The sequence below is a fragment of the Schistocerca americana genome, chromosome 2, assembly GCF_021461395.2.
Source record: "Schistocerca americana isolate TAMUIC-IGC-003095 chromosome 2, iqSchAmer2.1, whole genome shotgun sequence".
Lineage (NCBI taxonomy): Eukaryota > Metazoa > Arthropoda > Insecta > Orthoptera > Acrididae > Schistocerca > Schistocerca americana.
The window spans coordinates 1087600832-1087622687 of record NC_060120.1 but is presented as its reverse complement, the minus strand read 5'-3'; the positions used below and the strand labels follow the sequence as shown (position 1 = coordinate 1087622687).

Sequence of the window (21856 nt, the reverse complement as noted above, 5' to 3'; positions counted from 1 at the left end):
CAGCCAGAGGTGGCAACGAACGGCGCCTGTGGAGTGCCCTCAGTACGCTGGGAGTCCACACGCGCTCGACCGTTGGGAATCTGTTGCTGCTCTCAGCTGTGATGCTCCCGCAGCCGAAGTGGACGCGCCGCACACAGGGAGAGCGGAAACACGTCGTCCGCTAAGTCACAGCTCGCACGGAAGTGTAGCCGGCCGCGGTGGCCGTGCGGTTCTACGCGCTCCAGTCCGGAGCCGCGCTGCTGCTACGGTCGCAGGTTCGAATCCTGCCTCGGGCACGGGTGTGTGTGATGTCCTTAGGTTAGTTAGGTTTAAATAGTTCTAAGTTCTAGGGGACTGATGACCTCAGCAGTTGAGTCCCATAGTGCTGAGCCATTTGAACCATTTTTTGAACGGAAGTGTATGTTGGGTCATCGTGACGGACTGAGATTGAAGAAAACTGTGACGAAAAATGAAAGGACGATAGCTGCAAAAGTGACTGCAGAACTGAGTGTTACACTTGAGAACCCTTTCAGCACCAAAACAAGGAACTGCAAGGGAGCTGGAATTCCAGAAGCACTCAGCAGTGTCCGTCACAGGAGAACGTGGTGCCGATGCCATAAAACACGGGCTGTGCTGCGGAGCAGCGGAGAAATGTTGTCTGGTCGGGTCAGTATCGTCTCTCGTTGTATCCGATGTCTTGCCAAGTTTGCGTACCCAAGAGTCACACGTGGCGTGGGTTCGGTGGTGATTTGGCCCCACGGTTACTCTGCAAGTCGCGTTACTGCCAAAAATGGTGTGACCATTTCGGCGGCCAGGCCCACGGCGGAATGTCTGTTCCCCAACTGTGATTGTGTGTTCGAAGATGAAGGGGCCCGCGTCCGCGCAGGACTGCTGCTTTTGCGAGCACAGCGAGAAGTTGTCGCATCTGCTCTGGCGCTACAGCAACCACACCCCAATAGTAGTGAGCCTTTGTGGTCCACAGAAGGGCGCGTCATCAGTACCCACCTCAGTTACCGTTACCTCAACTTGGCATTATTTTGCAGGGAGAGCAGTATGAGATTCTCTCGAAAACTATGCAAAATCCGTGTTTATCCATTCTGACACGAGTGAACGTTGTTTTGAATGCCAAAGTGTTTCCTACGCCGTATCAGGCATGTTAAAGTGTCGTGCTTTTTGTGTCTCTCTCTCTACATCTTGCCATTCTGCTGTTTCTAGCATTTGACAGCATTAGAAAAGCGACTGAGAGGTGTTTACAAACATCCCTCACAATTTCCTACCGGTAATTGTTTTTTATGATCGTACAGATCAAAGCGGGTACGACAATTAAGAAACTCAGTCATCACCTGTCGCCGTGTTTCCGAACACGACTTTCATAAAACTCTCCTTTTCGTCTAAAATCACATTTTACCAGCACCTCGCATGCCAAAACCATTTCATGATGATGTTCACAACTTTCCACTTAAGAACTGCATAGCGTTTAGTCAATTACAATGGCACCTCGATGCCGCTCCAGCAGATCCATTAGTCCCACCGTAAAGTCAAGCCGGTTACCTTTGTCCTTCCTTGCCACCTTCCACCCCAACCCCCCCCCCCCATCACCCCATGGTGTGGTGGTATATCGGTACGTATGCGACAACATGCGTTCCTGTTATGTTCCAAAACATAGCACATACAAACGGGATTTTCCAGCGCTCATATCTCGGGATATATTGGGGATAAAAAGGTAGTGTGAAGATTTTTGGATAGCTATTGGGCTAGGGACCATTCGTACACACAACAGAAGGGTGGTCCTACACTACTGGGTCAAATTACGAATAATAGACACTTCCTTCCACTTAGGCAAATGGAGCAAATCGGCTGCTTGTTGTTGCATTAGATGTCGTTTACGGTGGGCTTGATGGGCCTTATGGAGACACGATTAGTCGATGGCCGACTCGTCGGAAAACTCAGCGAAAAGGGATTTTTCTTTTTTAGTATTTTTCGCCGTCACGAGCGGGACAAAACCGAGCCGAGGTTTCCAATACAGCCCTGCACAGCAAATGGTTAAATTTTTACTCCATATTCCTAAGATTCAAATGTCGAACAGCCTTGAAAAATTTCTCGATATCTCAATCCGCTTCCGAGATACAGAGGTTCAAAGTTATACTACTTCTACACCTAAAATACACACGTCCAGTCCGGCGTGAAGCGAAATTTTGAATAATAAATAACAGCAGTGTGCTCAAATTTTAACAGTACATTCTCTACGCATTTGTGTAGAACAACCGTCTCCACGTTTTGAAAAAACTTTATACGTTATCGAAAAACACCCCAAAAACTTGGTATTCAAAATGGCTGTAAGTTTCATGGTGTTTTTCTAAGATCCCGATCTCGAACAGACTTGAAAATTTTCTTCGTATCTTTATCCGTTTTGGGGATACAGAGGTTCACACGTAAAATGGAGCGTGAGGCGAAAACGTAATTTATTAAGTGACGCAGTACGAAGAAATATGGTGTAAAGTGTGTCCGTTTTCATCTGGGAGCCCCATGTTGTAGTACTAAACACATGCAAATTTTTTTTGTACGTAAAATCCAGTCTGAGGTGTAAAATTACTTTTGCGTTATTTCAGTTTCACATAAGTAAATCATCTAAATTTTTACTAATCAATACATTTATTTTCGTGAGTTACATGCCCTGCTGCAGAGGGAAAAGAAGGAAACCATCGGAAAATGCTCCCATCAGAGCATAAAAAAGGCGAATATGTTCTTGTTTATTTAAAAGACTCTGACTGAAAAGTAGTGTACCAGCTGCGTCGTTCTGCCTTCCTGAGCACTTTCCCAAACATTCTGGCAAGCAGACATATTTGCGCATTTTTATTCTGAGGGTCAAGAAGATAGCGACAGTGGTGAAGAGACGGAAAAGTAATAAATACTGGGAGATGGCGGACGGTGGCGGTATTATAGAAAGCACGAAGGCCACCATGGCAGTGTGAGAGAAATAGTGGCAAAGGACCGTAGCTGACAGCTCTAGGAGGCAGTGCCAGTGGAGGAAAGCGGGTAAGAGCCAGTGATAATGGGGGACACGTGGCAACAAGGAAGAGAGACATATTGACAGTGAGAAGAGACAGCAGCAGTAGGAAGGAATGGGTGATACACCAGCAGTAAGAGGGAGGGAGGGAGGGAGGGGCGCTCAGAGGAGACTGTAGGGACTGTGGCTGCGGCTGGCAGGCAATGGGTGTGAGCGACCTGCTGGCACGGGCACTACCCAAGTCAGAGCGCGAACACGTTCGCAAGCGAAAATTTTTAAGGTGCTCGGGAAGGTACCATGACGTAGCTGGTACCCTCTTTTCAGTCAGTCTCTTGTAAATAAATTGGAACATATTCGCATTTTTAGTGTTGCGACAGGAGCATTTTTGCACTGGTACGTTTATACGCCTCTTCCTGTCGCTCCAGTTCCTGTTTTGTGCATCTTCAAATTGCACTACCCCCCCCCCCCCCCCCCCGCAATCTTTCCATAGGCAGAGCGTCAAACGCGTTTTTCTCCATGATTTCCCATCTCCCTTTCCTTCACAAGTGTTAAAAACAGAGGACAACATCATTGATGGTTTGATGATACCAGAATTGTATTCAGTTATATTAAGAAATGAAAAGTAACCAAAATACTGTTCATATATTTCGTACAGTAGTAACACCGAATGAAAAATGCTCCTATCGCAGCACAAAAACGGCAAGTACGTCCCCGAACAGAGTAAGGGATATAAAAGAAGGTAACCATCTTTCCGACTACTTGCTACATCAAACAAATTTGAATCGAAATAACTTGAATAATTCGCGCTTTTTTACTTGTTAGTGTTAGTAATATAATGTCGTGTAATACAATGCATCGTGACAAGTAAATTAACACGCTACATAATGTCACTGCGAGCAAGACGACATTAAAGTTTAGAATGTTTACTTGGTATTGCAAATGCGCCTCCACTAATGGATACTTTCTGCTGCAGCTGCCAGCACGAACACGCGTGTTTACTTGTTCTTTCGGCCCTCAGGTAGTGAGTGGATCCAAGACAGCACGCGGCCCGGCCTAGACCAGCACCTCCATGTCGCGTCCGCTCAACAAGTCGTCGCAGGTACCATGCAGAAATATTGAGCCATTTTGCCTCTATAGCCGTCCATAATGGCGAAAGTGTTCCCGGTGCAGCATTTTTTTTGTCAGCTGACCTCTCGATTAGCGCTGCTGCTACGGTCGCAGGTTCGAATCCTGCCTCGGGCATGGGTGTGTGTGATTTCCTTAGGTTGGTTAGGTTTACGTAGTTCTAAGTTCTAGGGGACTGATGACCACAGCAGTTGAGTCCCATAGTGCTCGGAGCCATTTGAACCATTTGAACCTCTCGATTATGCCCCGTAATTGTTCGATGGGACTCATGTCAGGCGATCTGCACGGCTACATCATTCGCTCAAATTGTCCAGGATGTGTGCCTCAAGGGAGGGTCGTAGGACCGTTGCTATTCACAATATACATAAATTACCTTGTGGATCACATCGAAAGTTCACTGAGACTTTTTGCGGATGATGCTCTGGTATCTCGAGAGGTTGTAACAATGGAAAATTGTACTGAAATGCAGGAGTATCTGCAGCGAATTGACGCATGGTGCAGGGAATGGCAATTGAATCTCAATGTAGACAAGTGTAATGTGCTGTGAATACATAGAAAGAAACATCCCTTAACATTTGGCTACAAAATAGCAGGTCAGCAACTGGAAGCAGTTAATTCCATAAATTATCTGGGAGTACGCATTAGGAGTGATATAAAATGGAATGATCATATAAAGTTGATCGTCGGTAAAGCAGATGCCAGACTGAGATTCATTGGAAGAATCCTAAGGAAATGCAATCCGAAAACAAAGGAAGTAGGTTACAGTACGCTTGTTCGGCTACCGCTTGAATACTGCTCAGCAGTGTGGGATCCGTACCAGATAGGGTTGATAGAGGAGATAGAGAAGATCCAACGGAGAGCAGCACGCTTCGTTACAGGATCAGCGAAAACGTTACGGAAATGATAGATAAACTCCAGTGGAAGACTCTCCAAGAGAGACGCTCAGTAGCTCGGTACGGGCTTTTGTTGAAGTTTCGAGAACACACCTTCATCGAGGAGTCAAGCAGTATATTGCTCCCTCCTACGTATAACTCGCGAAGAGACCAGGAGGATAAAATCAGAGCGATTAGAGCCCACACAGTGGCATACCGACAATCTTTCTTTCCACGAACAGTACGAGACTGGAATAGAAGGTAGAAAAATGGTTCAAATGGCTCTGAGCACTATGGGACTTAACATCTATGGTCATCAGAACTTAGAACTACTTAAACATAACTAACCTAAGGACATCACACAACACCCAGTTATCGCGAGGCAGAGAAAATCCCTGACCCCGCCGGGAATCGAACCCGGGAATATAGAAGGTAGAACCGATAGAGGTACTCAGGGTACCCTCCGCCACACACCGTCCGGTGGCTTGCGGAGTATGGATGTAGATGTAGATGTAGATGTAGAATGTTCATCAAACCAGTCGCGAACAACTGTGACCCAGTGTCATGGCGCATTGTCATTCATAAAAGCTCAATTGTTTTTTGGGGACATGAGGCCCACGAATGGTCTCCAAGTAGACAAACGTAATCAGAGAACCCAGTCCATTCCATGTAAACACAGCTCGTACCATTACGGCTTGCACAGTGCCATGCCGGCCGGAGTGGCCGACCGGTTCTAAGCGCTACAGTCTGGAACCGCGCGACCGCTACGGTCGCAGGTTCGAATCCTGCCTCGGCCATGGATGTGTGTGATGTCCTTAGGTTGGTTGGGTTTAAGTAGTTCTAAGTTCTAGGGGACTGATGACCTTAGCAGTTGAGTCCCATAGTGCTCAGAGCCATTTGAACCATTTTTTGCACAGTGCATTGTTCTCAACTTGGGTTCATGACTTCTTGGGGTGTAGGCCACGCTCGAGCCCTACCATCAGCTCTTACCAGTTGAAATCGCGACTCATCTGACCAGGTCACGATTTTCCACTCGTCTAGGATCCAGCCGATACGATCACGAACCCAGGAAGACCCCGCGTCGGTCGTCAGCTGCCATAGCCCATTAACGCCAAATTCCGCCGCGTTTTTCCTAACCGATACGTTCGTCGTACATCCCTCATTGACTTCTGCGGTTATTTCGCGCTTGTCTACTAGCACAGACAACTGTACGCTAGCGCCGCTGCTCTCGATCGTCAGGTGAACGCCGTCGGCCACCGCGTTATAACGCCTGAGAGATTTGTGCGTCTAGCTGCAGTTGCCATTCCGCGCTCTTACCTGAGTGTACGTATCGTGTTACTTTACATGATATGCATCATATTGCGTGAGATGAGTACTGAAACTAACTAGTAAAAGAACGCGAATATGTCCAGGTGTTTTGATCTGAATGTTTCTGAAGCTGCCAGATACGTCGAAAAGCTACTTCCCTTCTTTTACATCTCCAACTCTGTCCAGGACACATTCGCCTTTTTTGTGCGACGATAGGACCACCTTTTATTGTGGTTCCCAACTTTTACTCCACCATAACTTTTCACATTAGACCGCCAAGGATCATTCACATAGTTAAAGGAGACGAAAATTTAATTGTGATGGGGGACCAGAATTCGATGATAGGAAAAGGAATAGAAAGAAATAGAACAAATTAAACATCGTAACACTTGGTTTAAGAATCATAAAAGAAGGCTGTATACGTGGAAGACGCCTGGAAGCACTGAAAGGTATCGAATTGATTATAGAATGGTAAGACAGATATTTAGGAAACAGGTTTTAAATTGTAAGACATGTGCATGGGCAGATATAGACTCCGACCACAATTTATTGTTTGGCACTGACGATTAAAACAGAAGAAATTGGAAAAAGGTAGGAAAATTGAGGAGGTAGGACCAGGATAAGTTAAGAAAAACCAGGGATTGCTGAGAGTTTTAGAGATAGCATTAGACAATGGTTGAATAGAACAGGGGAGAGGAATACAGCAGAAGACGAATGGGTAGAGAGGAAATAATGAAGGCAGCAGAGGATCAAGTAGGTAAAATGACAAGATCTAGCAGAAATCCTTGGATAACACAAGATATACTGAATTTAATTGATGAAAGGAGAAAATATAAAAAAGGAGCAAATGAAGCAGACGAAAGGGAATACAAACATTTAAAAATGAGATTGACAGGAAGTGCAAAATGGATAAGCACGAATGGCTAGAGGACAAATGTAAGGATTTAGCAGCATATTTCAATAGGGGAAAGATAGGTACTGCCTACAGGGAAAATAAAGAGACCTTTGAGGAAAGAGAAACAGCTGTATGAATATCAAAGCTTAATGTAAAATCAGTCCTAAGCACAGAAGGTGAAAGGTGGAAGGAGTGGACAGAGGGTGTATACAGAGGAGATATACTTGAGATTCATATTACAGAAATGCAAGAGGAGGTAGATGATAATGAGATGGGAAATACGATACTGCAAGAAGAACTTGACAGAGCTCTGGAAGATCTAGGTCGAGACAAGACCCCGGAAATAGACGAGTTTCCGTCAGACTCCATGACAAAACTGTTCCACCTGGTGCGCAAGATGTATGAGACACGCGTAATACACTCAGACTTCAAGAAGAATGTAATAATTTCAATTCCAAAGAAAGCAGTCGCTGACAGATGTGGAAACTACCGAACTATCAGTTTAATAAGTCATGGTTGCAAAATACTAACACGAATTCCTTAAAGAAGAATGGAAAATTTGGTACAAGCCGACCTCGGGAAAGATCAGTTTGGATTTCGTAGAAATGCTGGAACACGTGAGGTAATACTGAACCTGCGACATACCTTAGAGGATACGTTAAGGGAAGGATTTGTGGTTTTAGAGAAAGCTTTCGACTGTGTTGACTGGAATACACTCTTTGAAATTGTGAAGGTAGCAGGGGTGAAACACAAGGAGCGAAAGGCTTCAACTTGTACAGAAAACAGACCGCAGTTATAAGAATCGAGGGACATGAAAGGGAAGCATTGGTTGAAAAGGGAGTGAGACAGTGTTGTAGCCTATCCCCGATGCTATTCAATCTGCACATTGAACAAGCTGTGAACAAAACCAAATAAAATCCTGCAGGTTCGCTGATGACATTGCAATTCTGTCAGAGACAGCAAAGGACATGGAAGATCAGTTAAACGCGATGGACGCTATAAGGTGAATACGAACAAAAGCAAAACAAGGGTAATGGAACGTAGCCGAATTAAAGCAGGTGAAGCTAAGGAAAGTAGATTAGAAAACTGGACATTCAAAAGAAGTAGATGAGTTTTGCTATTTAGCCATCAAAATAACTGATGATGGTCGACGTAGAGAGGATATAAAATGCAAACTAGCTATGGCAAGAAAAGCATTTCTGAAGAAGAGAAATATAAATTCAAGTGTTAGGAATTCTTTTCTGAAAATAATTGTCTGGTGTGTAGCCATGTATGGAAGTTAGATATGGGCAATAAACAGTTCATACAAAAAGAGAATAGAAGCTTTCGAAATATAGTGTTAGGTACAGAAGAATTTGAGTATCAGATGAGTAGATCACATAATGAGACAAGAAATTTTTGGCACAGCTCGCCCAAAATAAAGAATCGGTTTGATTGGTCACATTCTGAGATATCAAGGGATCATAAATTTAGTACTGGAGGGAAGTGTGATGGGTAAAAACGGTAGAGGGAGACCAGGAGATGAATACAATAAGCAGATTCAAAAGCGTGTAGGTTGCAGTAGTTATTCGGAGATGAAGAGGCTGGCACAGACTAAAGTAGCACGTAGAGCTGTATCAAAAAGTCTTCGGACTGAAGACCGCACTGACAACAACAACAACAGATTGGCGACCGATGTAGAATTGGGGTGACTCGGGTGGCGACTCACCTGGTATAGGATTTTTTATTGTCTTTCGAACCATGTTGCTTGTATTGTGGTAACGGATAAAGCTTTCACAAAACAATACGACGACCATTAATTATATGTGTTTGTGTACCTTCTTACAAAATTTGAACCGATTCGCACAAGTTTGAAACGCGGAAGTGGCGCGAATATAAAAATAAAAAAACAAGAGCCTTTTTTGGATGGAGCTAGATTCTTGAAAGCTAGTTTTCAATATTATCGTCAGAATGCATTTTTTTATTGATCTGGTTTAGTTTAAACCGTTTCCGCGTAATGATTTCACGTAAAAATTAATTTTACGTTCTACATTTAACTCGACTTTAAACCACAGTATCCCGACAACGGATACAGATTATTGGGTAAAAAACTTGGTTTTGACTTTATCCATTTATATACGTTCGTGCAAAGTTTAAACCGATTCGTACGAGTTTAAAGTATAGAAGTGGGGCGCTTGAAAGGCTTCCCAGAAAAAACGTGCTTTTCGCACGTAAAATCCGAACGAAGCAAGATTTTTTCAAACGGTTAAAACTTATCTCGGACCAAGATCCGATACATCGGCGGATCAAATCTGAACCATCAGTCTCGCTCCAGTCCAGAGTTATTTGAGGGTGACTGTTTTAGTACGTAAAATCCGAACAGTGCACGTACAAATGGTGCAATAGTTGAGTATTAAATTCAGCCCAGTTAAAATCGTATGCAAATGTTGTTAATCAATTCGCAAAATTTGCGTGGATGGCAACTGCGGTCCCACGTCAAACCTTGCTCGATACATTGTAACGTAGGTACAGTATGGCAATGCAAATGGCCGCTGGTCCTGCTAAGCCAAAAACCTTTTACCCCGTGCTCCTAGGTCAAACACATTCTTGGAAAATGGAAGACGAACAGCACGTATTCGCCGCCCCAGCAGGGGGAAATTTTACTGACACACTCTTGAGGACAGACGCACGCGACGCACGATCTCACAGGCAGCGCCGTACGCACGTGAGCGCAGCCATCAGAGCGCGCACACTGTCATCGCATGCGCCGTGTGTAGCCTCCTTTTGGAGCACTGCAGGCTGAAATTCCGCCTCGGAAACGATCGTAGAGGTGCCGAATGAAGCCTTAGGAATGGCCCGCCTCGGCAGTTTCCACCTGGTGCCTCCGTTGCCGGACGTGCAGACCGCGCAAGATGATGTTTCGTCCGGCCCCAGACGTGCTCAGTGGGGACCGTGCTGGCCGGGGTGGCTGACGTACACCTTCGAGAGCACGTCGGGTGGCACGGGACACACGCGGACGCGCACTGTCCTGCTGGAAAAGCACATCACTTGCCGGTGGACGAGCGGTAGCATGATGGGTGGAATGGCGATTTGAATGTACCGTTCACTGTTCAATGTTCTCTCGACGATTACCTGAGGAATACGGCCAGTGTAGGATATTGCTCCCCACACCACGATGCCGGGTTTTGGCCCTTTGTGCCTCCGTGGTACACACGCTCGATTCTGGCGCTCACCTGCACGACGCCACACACGCGTACGACCATCATTGTGACCTAGGCAGAAGCGACTCTCATCACCGAGGACGACACGTCTCCATTCGTCCTTCCACAAACGCCTATCGTGACACCAGCGGAGGTGTGTCGAACGATGCTGCGGCCCGAGCAGAAGGCGCCCTAACGGTAGGCGGGACCGGGGCCCTGCTTCGCGGATACGGTTGCGAACGGTTCTCGATGATACCCCTCGAGCAACGGCGCCCCTAGGTTGTTGTGAAGTGTCGGTAGTCGGTAGGACGCGACAGTCTCGGCCGCTGTCCGGACCCGGGTCTGTGGGCACGTGCACCTCCTGCTGACCGCTGGCGACTTCATCGGTGCACTGTGGGGACCTCGCACGCCACGCGTTGCGCGATTCTGCGGTACGCCCACCCCGCCTCCTGCAGGCCCACTGCACGCCCTCGCTCGAACCCCGTCAGCTGCAGAAACGGTCCACGTACGCGCTGCCGTGGCGCGCAGACGCAGGCCGGAGCTCCGTACGCCAGTGGCCCCGGCGGCGACCGACCGCGGCGGCCGAAAACGCGCCTCCCGGTGCGTCCGCAGCGCTGCGCGATTCGCCGTCGCACGCACCGCTCTCCCTCTCGTAGTGTCCGGTGCAAGTATGGCGGCTCTTACTCATTTTTCAGGAACGTAGCAACCGAGCACAGACACCCTCCCGAACCGAGATTCTGCGTGCAGCTTTTTCACAGTCATTTGTTAGAGCACTCGCGCACTCTAACGAATTGCCGGTTTTGTGTAGGAAGGTATGCTGGCTGCCCTATATAGTCCGCATAAGAAGCTACCGATGCAATAACGTAGTTGTCCACTGTCGTTTGCGCCCGATCGTCTGTGCGGAAGAGAGCATAATGTCACGCGAAATCGACGTATGCGTAAGAGGAGAGGTGCCGGCGGGACGGCAGTCAACTCGGTTTGCACGCGGTCAGCCTCCTCTTGTACGGAGCAACGTGAAGAGCGGCGGCCACTCTGCGTAGCTGTCACACAAGTTTTTCTGCGAGATCTCCATCGGTCCATGTGTGTGACGGTGCAGCTTCTTTGAAATTAGATTGCTGGCATGCACTCCGAGTGTCTGAAAATGGGGCAAATGCCGAAACTAGCAGTCACAGGTAATAACCGATAAAAAGAAAAGGACGCACGGCAAAAGGACGAGGGCAGCAAGAGCGCCCCCTGCCGGCAGGCTTCACCGCTGCCTGCCCCAGCCAGCCTACTAACCACTGGCAAATTTTCGTTGCCTATGGCGTCACAAAGTCGCTCTCACAGAAGTGCAGATACGAGCGCTATTTCTGGAGAAGGCTACTGAGAATTTCTGTTAAGGCCGATATTACGCTATCATATTTCTTTGTCAGAGTTGATATCTCAAATATTTATGTCAAATAAATTTTATGGTGTAATACGGAACTTTGTCAAATCTCGCTTGTCGTCAAATAAATATGATAAATCTAGGGCCTCGCCGTCTCGTCGTAGATTTCCTTCGACTCTTCTTTTTTAATAATCTTGCGCTTCGACTAGGGACGCCCCACCGCTTCCCCGAGCAACCGGGCACATTTCACGCTATTAATTGTGTCTCAATTGACAGGTGGAATATACGGTAGGCGAATGCATAGCCACGATCACTGCTACAGTCATCGACCTCAAGATCTAGAAACATCCAGGCAGCTTTTCAGCAAGGATGAAGTGACGCAATTCTTCTTCTTCTTTCTTCTTTATCGTCGCCCTGTCCCACGTCACGTAGGGTCGGCGTTGCTCTTCTGGATCCTTCTCGTCCATAGTACTCAATCCATTGCCTCTTCCTTCTTCCATACTTTCTCCCTTAGGTCCCCGGATATCTTATCCTTCCACCTCATCTTCGGTCTTCCTCTCCTTCTCGCTCCTTCAATCTTTATATCTTCAACTCTGTCCCCGATATACTCTTCCCCTTTTCTCTGTAAGTGTCCATACTACCTTAGTCTGCTCTCTTGCATCTTTTTCCCCATGGGTCCCACTTTCACAGCTCCTCTAACAAATTCATTTATGATCCTGTCCTTCCTTGTTACCCCACACATCCACCTCAGCACCCTCATTTCCACCACTTCCCTTTCCTGGGCTACTATGATTGGCCATGTGTCTGCCCCGTATATCATAGCAGGTCTTACCACCGACTTGTACACTTTCCCTTTCAACCCAGTGCTCACCTTCTTGTCACACAACACTCTACTCATTTTCCTAAAGTTGTTCCAACCGCACTTTATTCAGTGTTGTATCTTGCTTTCCAGTCCTCCATCCCTCTGTATGTACAACCCCAGGTATTTAAATTTGCAGACCGATTTCAGCTCATCATCCTGGATCTTGCAAGACCTCATCTGCACATCCTTCAGTGCTAAATATTCTGACTTTGTCCTGCTAATTTTCGTCCCTCTTTCTTCTAGTGCCTTCCTCCAATCCTCCAGCTTTTCCTCAAGTCTGTCGATGCTCTGTTCACGAAGAACCACATCATCCGCAAACATCATATTCCACGGCGCTTCCTTCTTCACATCTTTCACCAGCACATCCATAACCAGGTCAAAGAGGTAGGGGCTAAGTGCAGACCCGTCATGTAACCCTACTTTTACTAGAAACTCCTTTGTCATGCCCACACTACTTCTCACCTGTGTCATTGCTCCTCTACACATTTCCTTCACTAACCTCAAATGCGTCAAACGGCTCTGAGCACTATGGGACTTAACATCTGAGGTCACCAGTCCCCTAGAACTTAGAACTACATTAACCTAACTAACCTAAGGACATCGCACAACACCCAGTCATCATCACTAACCTCACACACTTCTCTGGCACGCACTGCTTTCTCATGCTTCTCCATATTTCGTCCCTCGGGACTCTGTCATATGCTTTCTCCAAATCAATGAAAGCTAAATGTAGATCGGCTTGTAGCTCCCCGTGTCTTTCCACTAGCCGTCTTAAAGCATGTACTGCATCAGTCGTTCCTCTTCCAGGTATGAACCCAAACTGCTCTTCACACACCACAGTCTCCTTGCGTAATATTGCTTCTATAATTCTTTCATTGTGTGTGCCATCAGTTTAATACCTCTATAGTTACTGCAGTCCTGCACATCACATTTCCCCTTAAATATTGGGATCTGTGCACTGGTTCTCCACTCGTCTGGCTTCTCCTCCTGTCGCCAAATCTTCTTCATTAAATCCCAAAGGAGCTCAATTCCCTTTTTACCGAGACACTTCCATACCTCAACGGGGCCAACTGCCTTCCCATTTTTCATCTTTTCAATTACCCGTTCGACTGAAATAAAAAATTCTTTCTTAACTTTCCATTCTACTTTGTCTATTTTTGAACTTTGGATGCAAGTTAGAAAGCGCTTCAGCTGTTTCGTACTTTTCACTAATTTTGTAGCTGTTGGAACACTGATTCCATTAACTGAATTATTCAAACATAAAAATAGATTTTATTCCTGATGTAGTGTACGTAACATTTGTTTACCTTCACATATTCCTCCTTCAGTGCTTAATAATTCGCTTCACACATATCTGGAGTTATTTTGGTTCGTGTGCACTGTGATACTCGAGAGCCGCGTAGAAACTTGAGTAGTTGTCTCCTGTATCAAGAAATCGCAGAGTAACCTTTTGCCTGTCTTCTGCACATATACCATTTCTCAAGAGAGTATTCTGTTTTGTAATATGAGAAGCTATTTAAGTGACCAAATAGTGAAATACACACTCATCCATTCGTAGTAATTTATGTGTAAGACTTGACGTCCTCCACTTGCAGCTCTCGCAACAAATTTGCTGAATGCTTCTACTATCTCGGCGTAATACCTACGGCTTCATCCAAGTACGTTTCCATTTTTTTCGCCGCTTTTCTCCCAAATGCACACACAATGCAATTGTGCTAGTAGCAGCTGCAGCGCATAATAACAAACTGTTGTCCACCATCTTGAAATTTGATAAAAAATATGACGAGAGTGTAAGACCACCTTTCAGCGCCACGTCAAAGATCGTTCTCAAAGAAATTTGACGAATATTTGATCACATTTATTTGTGGAATAAATATGACAGTGTTACACCGGCCTAAGGCTAGTAGAAGAGAAGTAAACTACTTTTCATAATGACCAAAACGAGAAAACGCTCATAAGATTGTGCTCAGACGAGACTGAATTGCATACGTGGACGTGGTTTTCAGCGTGTCGATGTAGTCACGTCATGTGCGACCGCAGCGCTTTCCAGCTGCAGTGGTCCGTTTCAAATGGCGTCGACCACACAAAAGCTGCGTTCACGTCACTAGGAATATGCGCGGAGAAAATCGCGAACAACTGGCATTGTCTGTGCATAGAAAGGTGATTAACACAGTTAAAAGACATCTTTAAAAGTATTCCATTCCCTTACACACAACATCTTAGTGATAACATACTGAAACACACAAACAAAGATTTCATGAATAATAAGGAGTTAAAATTTTATGCCTGGACAGTGCGCTTTCAAATACACCGAATTTGCATAATCACAAATGTCATCAAAGTTATCTCATTTGTACCCATAAATTCAGAGTTCCTGTCAAATTAAATTTTCACCTCTACAAGACTACGGATGGGTGAAGCCTCCACGAAGGTTTCTGATCCCGTCCAAGACCTCTGCGCTTACACGTACACCAGCATTTTTAAGTGTCGACGTCCCGACGTTTTATTATAAGAAGTCGTACCCCAAAAAACGGCACATGGCTGGTACCTCCGAAGAGGTTGATAAGTTAAGGCAGCACGCTTTCATAATTTGCAAGTTCTAACAGAAAAAAAACAGGCCAAGTACTTTCACTTTATCTTTACCAAGCACCATTCCGATATGGCATCGCCTCTTTACAGTGTGACGAAGAAATCGACGCCGCACTGATTGCGTACCCGTTTGGCGCTACGTAGCACGCTGTCGAATGCAGTGTTGTGGCGTGGGAATGTCTGCGACTGAGCAGGTCGGCTCAAGGGAGAGAGAGAGAGAGAGAAAGACAGAGAGAGAGGGAGAGAGAGAGGGAGAGAGTGAGAGAGAGGGAGAGAGCGTTAGCCGTGGCGGCAGCCTGAGGCCGCATTCCGCAGCCCCGTCCATCGCCGCCTACTACCGCCCAGCCCGGTCCGCTCGGCGTCGCATAACTGTCACTTGCTATATCTCGCTTTCGACCAACGTCATCGGGAGATCTGCCTCGCTGTCGGGCCAATTCCGGCCACGGGAAACCCCTTCTAATTATCTGCGGCGTCTACCGGGAGACAGAACAACGTCGGCAGTCCCTGTGCGGGTTTTACTCGCTCCCTCCCAAAGGCTACCTACCGTCCTGTGGGCGAAATAGCTGCCTCGCGGCAGGGGGGGGGGGGGGGGGGGGCGAAAAGTTCCACTTGTGCAGGGCGCCCAAATCCACCTTCGGTGCAGCACAATCGAGGTGAGTGCGTTGCCCAGTTGCCTAATGGTAAATTGGTTTGCCGACGCGTTACCGTGAAGACTTAAACTGCCGTACCGCAGCATGCGAGCCGTACGAAGACGACGAATGCTCGAATTCGAAACCCGATGCGGTGTTTTTTCACTAAAGTAAACCAAAACCGAAGTGTGTGTAGTGACTGTGACGGCCATTCGCAGCCACTTCCGCCCGACGTTTTCAAACTACTCCGTTTCTACATTAATCTTCAGACTGGCAAAACTACAGGCAGTTGAACGATTTCTAAACTGTTAGCGGTCGTTGCTATTCGTTACTTCCATGTTTAGAAACCGTTACTGAGGTAACTGTAGTACACTGTGATTCCGTGATGACGTTATATGCTCTCAGAGATTACGGAGAAGGGTGAGTGAACCACTTTGAGTTAAGGAATCCTCGTTCGGAAACGACCGGGTCGAAAGTTACAAGCGAAAACCATTCTGACACGTCCGACACTGGAATACGTGTACTCGGTATTTTTGTTGCTAGAACTGCAGGGTAGTCAACTTTCAGAGGCTCAACCAAAACGAGAAAAAAAGTCCAGTACGGACTCTGCAATGCGTACCTCGAAGGCTCCTGGCACTTTATCAGTTTGAGAGGTGTCTTTCACAGTAACGAAGATGAACAAGTGCTCTAAAATGTATACCTTAAGAGGTGTTGGCCCTTACTCATCTTCGCTACTGTGAAAGACACCTCTCGTACTGATATAGTGCTTTTAGCTCACGAGGTACGCATTTCAAAGTCCATACTTATTGGACTTGTTTTCATCTCAAAATATGGAAAACAAGAAGTTTGCAGTATAAATGATTTGTTTCACGGTATCGAAGATTAATCGATCCCTACTGCTGTTAAGGTACGCATTTCTTGTTTCGGTCCATACTACGAGTACATCTGAAAGTTACCTACCCTGCAGCAACGGTAGCGGTACTCCCATTCCACTGTCAGAGGTGTCAGAACAAATTTCGCTCGTAACTTTCGACTCGGCCGTTTCCGGACCAGCGTCCCTGACCTCGAACTTACATATAATCCCTGAAACTTTGCAACACCATGGCCGAATCAACCTGTATTTTGTTTTCTGTGAATTATCGGCAAAGTACTTGGAATTAATATACAGCACAAAATTTTCTACGTTCTCTGCGAGGACATTCTCTTGCAGGCACTTACCGAGTCACCAGCAAATGTCGAAACAACAGACACAGAATGTTGGCATTAAAAGAGTCGACACTTGTCGGCTGGTTCGTTCTCCATCATTTCCACCGTGTACCTCCAGTGGTTACAAGACATCGGCTGAGTGGCGACGGGGGGAAGGGGTGGGTAAGTGGCTGGTCGTAGGGAAACACGGCTGCCTTCGCCTGCCGCCAAGTGGCTTCACCCCCTCCGCCCCCCCCCCCCCCCCCCCCCACATACACACAGACCATTTTCCTATCAAACCGGCCGGCCAGAGAAGTAAGCCGGCGATGCATTCTGCAAACACGACTGACTGCAGCTGTTCCTGCGAGGGCTTGTGCGCTTGCGACTTGCCCGAGCGGCTCCAAAAACCATTCGAGAGGGGGAAAAGGCGCCTGTTCATTCACGCACTGATCGCAGCTGATGCCAACAACTAATGCGACACACTTCGGAGAGGGCGGGCAGAACCGGCAAACCCCAACAAGGTGATTACAGAACACAGAAAGACGCCACACTAAGAAAATAAAAAATTCCCGAACGGAAGCACAAAAGGCCGAAACAATGAACATCACCTCCACTTACACGATCGCCCGGGCACAGTCACCCGGAAACACTGACGCTGCCAAAGTTGTGGGAGTTTGCTACTGTTACAGTTGTCTGATATTGTGCGAAATCGTTAATCTTTTTAATTACAGTTTCGTATGAGTTATTCTAAAGCGAAGTCGTAAGCACTAATGCAAACAAATAATTATTATTGTACGTATTAAAATATTTTGTATCACACATATGTATAGTTATTAAAATCTTACGCATGTGGGGCACATTAGAAGTGGGAGGACCAATTTATATTTCAGTGGTGGTAGTTGGACAGTAGGGAGGGGGGGGACTAACAATCCCCCCCCCCCCCCCCTGTTCCTCCCCTCTAGAACGCAGCAGAGGATCTGCGGCTACTGCAGTCTGACGTCCCGCAACGGAAGAAAACCGAATGTGTACGCGTCGCTCTAGACACTATACGAGATTTATAAAAAGGACAAGTTAGACACATATAACTGAAGCAGTAGCGCAATATCTTACTCACTTACACGGTACAGGCCCAGCGCGAAAGAGAGACGTACCTGAAACAAAGGAAAACGTTTTACGTTAAGAAGCTGTTTACTGTTGAGATACTCACTGTGGGACATATATTACACACAAGTCTGCCGAAACGACGTGCAGTGCGCGCGTCCTTCCCTCCACACTTGGTGTCTGATGCGAGACCTGGCTGCTGGTAGCTGCTGCTGTTGCCACCACTCTGCGTAACTTACTTGCGGACAGTTCGCCAAACGACATGTGCTCGCCAGCCAACCGCGGGCTGACAACTGCAGCTGCCGATTGGCTGCCTACCCGCGACCATCTGCGCACATTCCTCAATTCGTCACTGATCCGCGTACAGCCCCAAAAAAGGAACTCGTCCAAACGCTTATAATTCCAATTACTGATTACAGCGATGTTATGCTGCAAGGCCTTCCTCAGGAAAACTCTGGGTGGCTGGACTCGTGAGGAACGCCTGCTTTCGCCGTATCGGCTGCTCGACCACAATCCACCGTCTCACATGCTGCCGTCCTGGGTGCCCGCAGGCAGGCCAGATACTTCCGTACCCCGTGTCTTCTGTACTGTCCTATCAACGAACACCGCCCCTCAGCTCTCTCACCGCCGTTAACACTCTTGTCCGAACAGCACAGCAGAAACACCTCTTACTATCAGAGCACAATCCTTTCACTCCCACCCCATCTTTCAGCCCTTTGTCCAAGTTCTTTTCAGTAGCACGAACTCGACTCTGGAATGACTTCCCTCAACGTGTCACAAAAAGGAAAATCATATGCAGCTTCAGAAGACAGCTAATGAGATATCTACTGAAGCACAAATGTGTTCATTCCCAGTAATGTCAGGTGGAGCAGACTATCACAATTTCTTTCCCTCAGAACACGCTATGTCAGAAGTGACCTTTGTACACCCATGAGAACCTTTTGTGTCTGCCAATATAATAATAATAATAATAATAATAATAATTATTATTATTATTATTATTATTATTATTATTATATTACTCTTATTGCAGCGGCAGAGCAGCAGCAGTTGTACTAGTACTACTATTATTAACTTTATTAATGTTAGAGCGATTTACTGACATACTCTCTACATATAGCCGGATTACTTTTAATTATATTGATGCTACTTTATTATTGGCTTTCATACTGAAATCGTCGTTTTTTTTCTTACGTAAGTATGATGTGAAAGAAAAGTACTGTGTATGTGGACCCTGATGCGATGTAAGAGTCAGGTCAGGTTAAATAAATGAATGCATCGCTGCCTTTGGTGCACCGTGCTCTACGGTACAGTTCCTGCCGTTGCGCAGAATTGCAGATGACTCCACTCGTGTAACCAACTCGACAATAAAATTCAACGCCTTGCGAGAGGACAGTTCATCTTCGTTCCTTAAACACTTATTAATCGTAATATTATTTATCAAGAAAGAGTTACAGTGTGGTCCACGAAAATGAATGTAACAGCAGACCTGTCTAAAGGATATTAATTTATAGGTGTGCTAGGAGTGATGCAGCGTCCGTCTTCCATGTATTTACAGAAAGAGTGGTGATAGAAAACACTTTTTTTTGTACGTACAGTTTTACTGTTTCTAAAACTATTCACCCTTAAAATGTATGTAGTTTTGCTTGTGTTACAACAGAGCGCCGAAACATTTCCTTCGCTACGATCTCGATGCCTTAGAAACATACTTTTGGGAAAGTAGTTACTTAGTTTGGTGTTCCATGTATAATTTACACGACAAACCATAATGATGTGGAACGAGTAATTTTATACTCAGATTACAATTTTTATGTAAATATGGGTACATGCTGATTATTTACAAAGAGTTTCTTTCTTTAAAAACAAAAAACTTATCTGACTGTCGGTCATTTTACATCAGTGATCAAAATTTTCTGTTTCAGCACTGTGCATCCCTTTTTGCGGTAGAGACAACCTTAACGCGGCATTCAGCTTCTTCCTGGGGTGACGTAACCCTTGAGCACGCATCTTTCGTTCAAATGGCTGTGAGCACTAGGCGACTTAACTTCTGAGGTCATCATTCGCCTAGAACTTAGAACTAATTAAACCTAACCAACCTAAGGACATCACACACATCCATGCCCGAGGCAGGATTCGAACCTGCGACCGTAGCGGTCGCTCGGTTCCAGACTGTAGCGCCTAGAACCGCACGGCCACCCCGGCCGGCACGCATCTTTCATTTTGCTTCAGGCATAAAAATAAATCATTAGGCTATGAGCCTAGAGAGCAAGGGCAGTGAGTCACGTATCCGATACTTTACTTCGCGAACGAAACTCGCTGCTTTCTGTTGACACTGCAACATCCAAAACAGCCGATTGGTGCCCAGTCTTGGGCTCGTAGGAATGCATCCAAGTTTTGCCTGGTGTTACGATGTCGTACACGGATTTTGCATACCCTAGGTCAAATTATTTGAGTATTTATTTACAGCACTTGACATGTGCTTTCGACATCTGAAAAATATCGTGTGACACCGAATTTTGTATTGTCTGGCTGAAATTTAGTGAGCATTCCGGTTTGGCTAAAGGCTTCCGTGTCTCACACGGCGACGTTCTTCGTTCACGCTGCTTATTGCATCGATATTTGTTGGATAGTGAACAACACATTGATTAACAGAAGCTGAACGAAGCGATTCGATACACTGTAGTTGGGTTATGTCTTTGCGAAAATCGTAAAAAGTAGTCCGAAGAAATCCTTAACGTCGAACTTCCACGTTCACGCGACGCTCTCTCTTTCAAGCACTCACTGTAAGGTTCTTGTCGACGAATTTTAAAACGTTGGAAATGCCACCTATACGAGAGTGGCATCGAGCGGCCGGGTGTAAAATATCTGATAAAGCTGAGCCGCGTGTGGCGGAGAGGGTGCAGCCGGCGACGTACGTAATTCCTACGTTTAATGGTATAAACATATTCCAGTATTTGTTTGGAAACATGATGTCTTAGCACTTTAACGTCATTCTTTTTCCATAATTTCCTTGATACTGAAAGCAAAAAGCAAGCAGTATGCGACCCGGGATGGTTAAAGTCTATTTGTTCTGCGTGAGGTAAACAACATGCTCGAGCGAAACCTTTTAGATGTGGTGTACAGTGAGCCGGATGACAGCGCCGCGCCGTGCCCAAACTACACACGGCAAAAACGCTGGCGTCACCTCACCTCAGCTCACGTCACGTCACGTGTGCTCTCTCTCTCTCTCTCGCCGCTGCCTGTAAACAAGCGTGCGCGCAAACAAAGCCGGCCGGCTGTGCTTATTATGGGGAGTGCTGCGCCACGCCGCCCGCAGGCGCGCGCACACAAAAACCAGGCCAGGCGGCTGGCAGGGGAGGGGAGAGGGGTGACCGCCCTGCCCCCTCTCCCTCTCCCCCTCTCCGGGCGACTGACAGCTCACTTGCGTCAGCGACGCCTCTGGAACTAACAAGTGAGCCAGACGGCAAACGTCACGCGGCAAACTGCATTAACTGCCGGCAACTTCACGTCTGTCATCAGCCACAGGCGGAATCGTCAGAGGTCTCCGGCGGCCGGACTGAATCGGTGCTAGCAGGCAAAGACGTAACGGACAAGAAAGTATTTTTTCTGCGAATTTAATTGTTAGCAGCGAAGTGTCCTCGGTAATGGCGAAAGCGTCACCTCCAGTGACGCGGAAAGAACGGGAAGGGTGCCCTTTCCTCATCTTGCTACACAATGTAGTCACTCCCTGCCACTCTCTACTTCCCTTTCACGGTCCGT

The 21856-nt window shown here is 46.5% G+C and overlaps 2 protein-coding genes across 2 annotated transcripts in view; both read right to left on the bottom strand.

Annotated features, from left to right (window-relative positions):
• Nucleotides 1–21856, bottom strand: part of LOC124596493 (caskin-2) — a 967843-nt gene that overhangs the window by 640221 nt on the left and 305766 nt on the right. The window lies entirely within an intron of this gene.
• Nucleotides 12660–13064, bottom strand: LOC124594687. The gene has a single exon (XM_047133053.1). It carries the CDS (start codon nt 13062–13064, stop codon nt 12660–12662), a length of 405 nt encoding a protein of 134 aa, XP_046989009.1.

Excerpts from the sequence above, each read along its gene's own strand:
- LOC124594687 (XM_047133053.1), bottom strand. The coding sequence starts at position 13,064 with ATGACACAGGTGAGAAGTAGTGTGGGCATGACAAAGGAGTTTCTAGTA.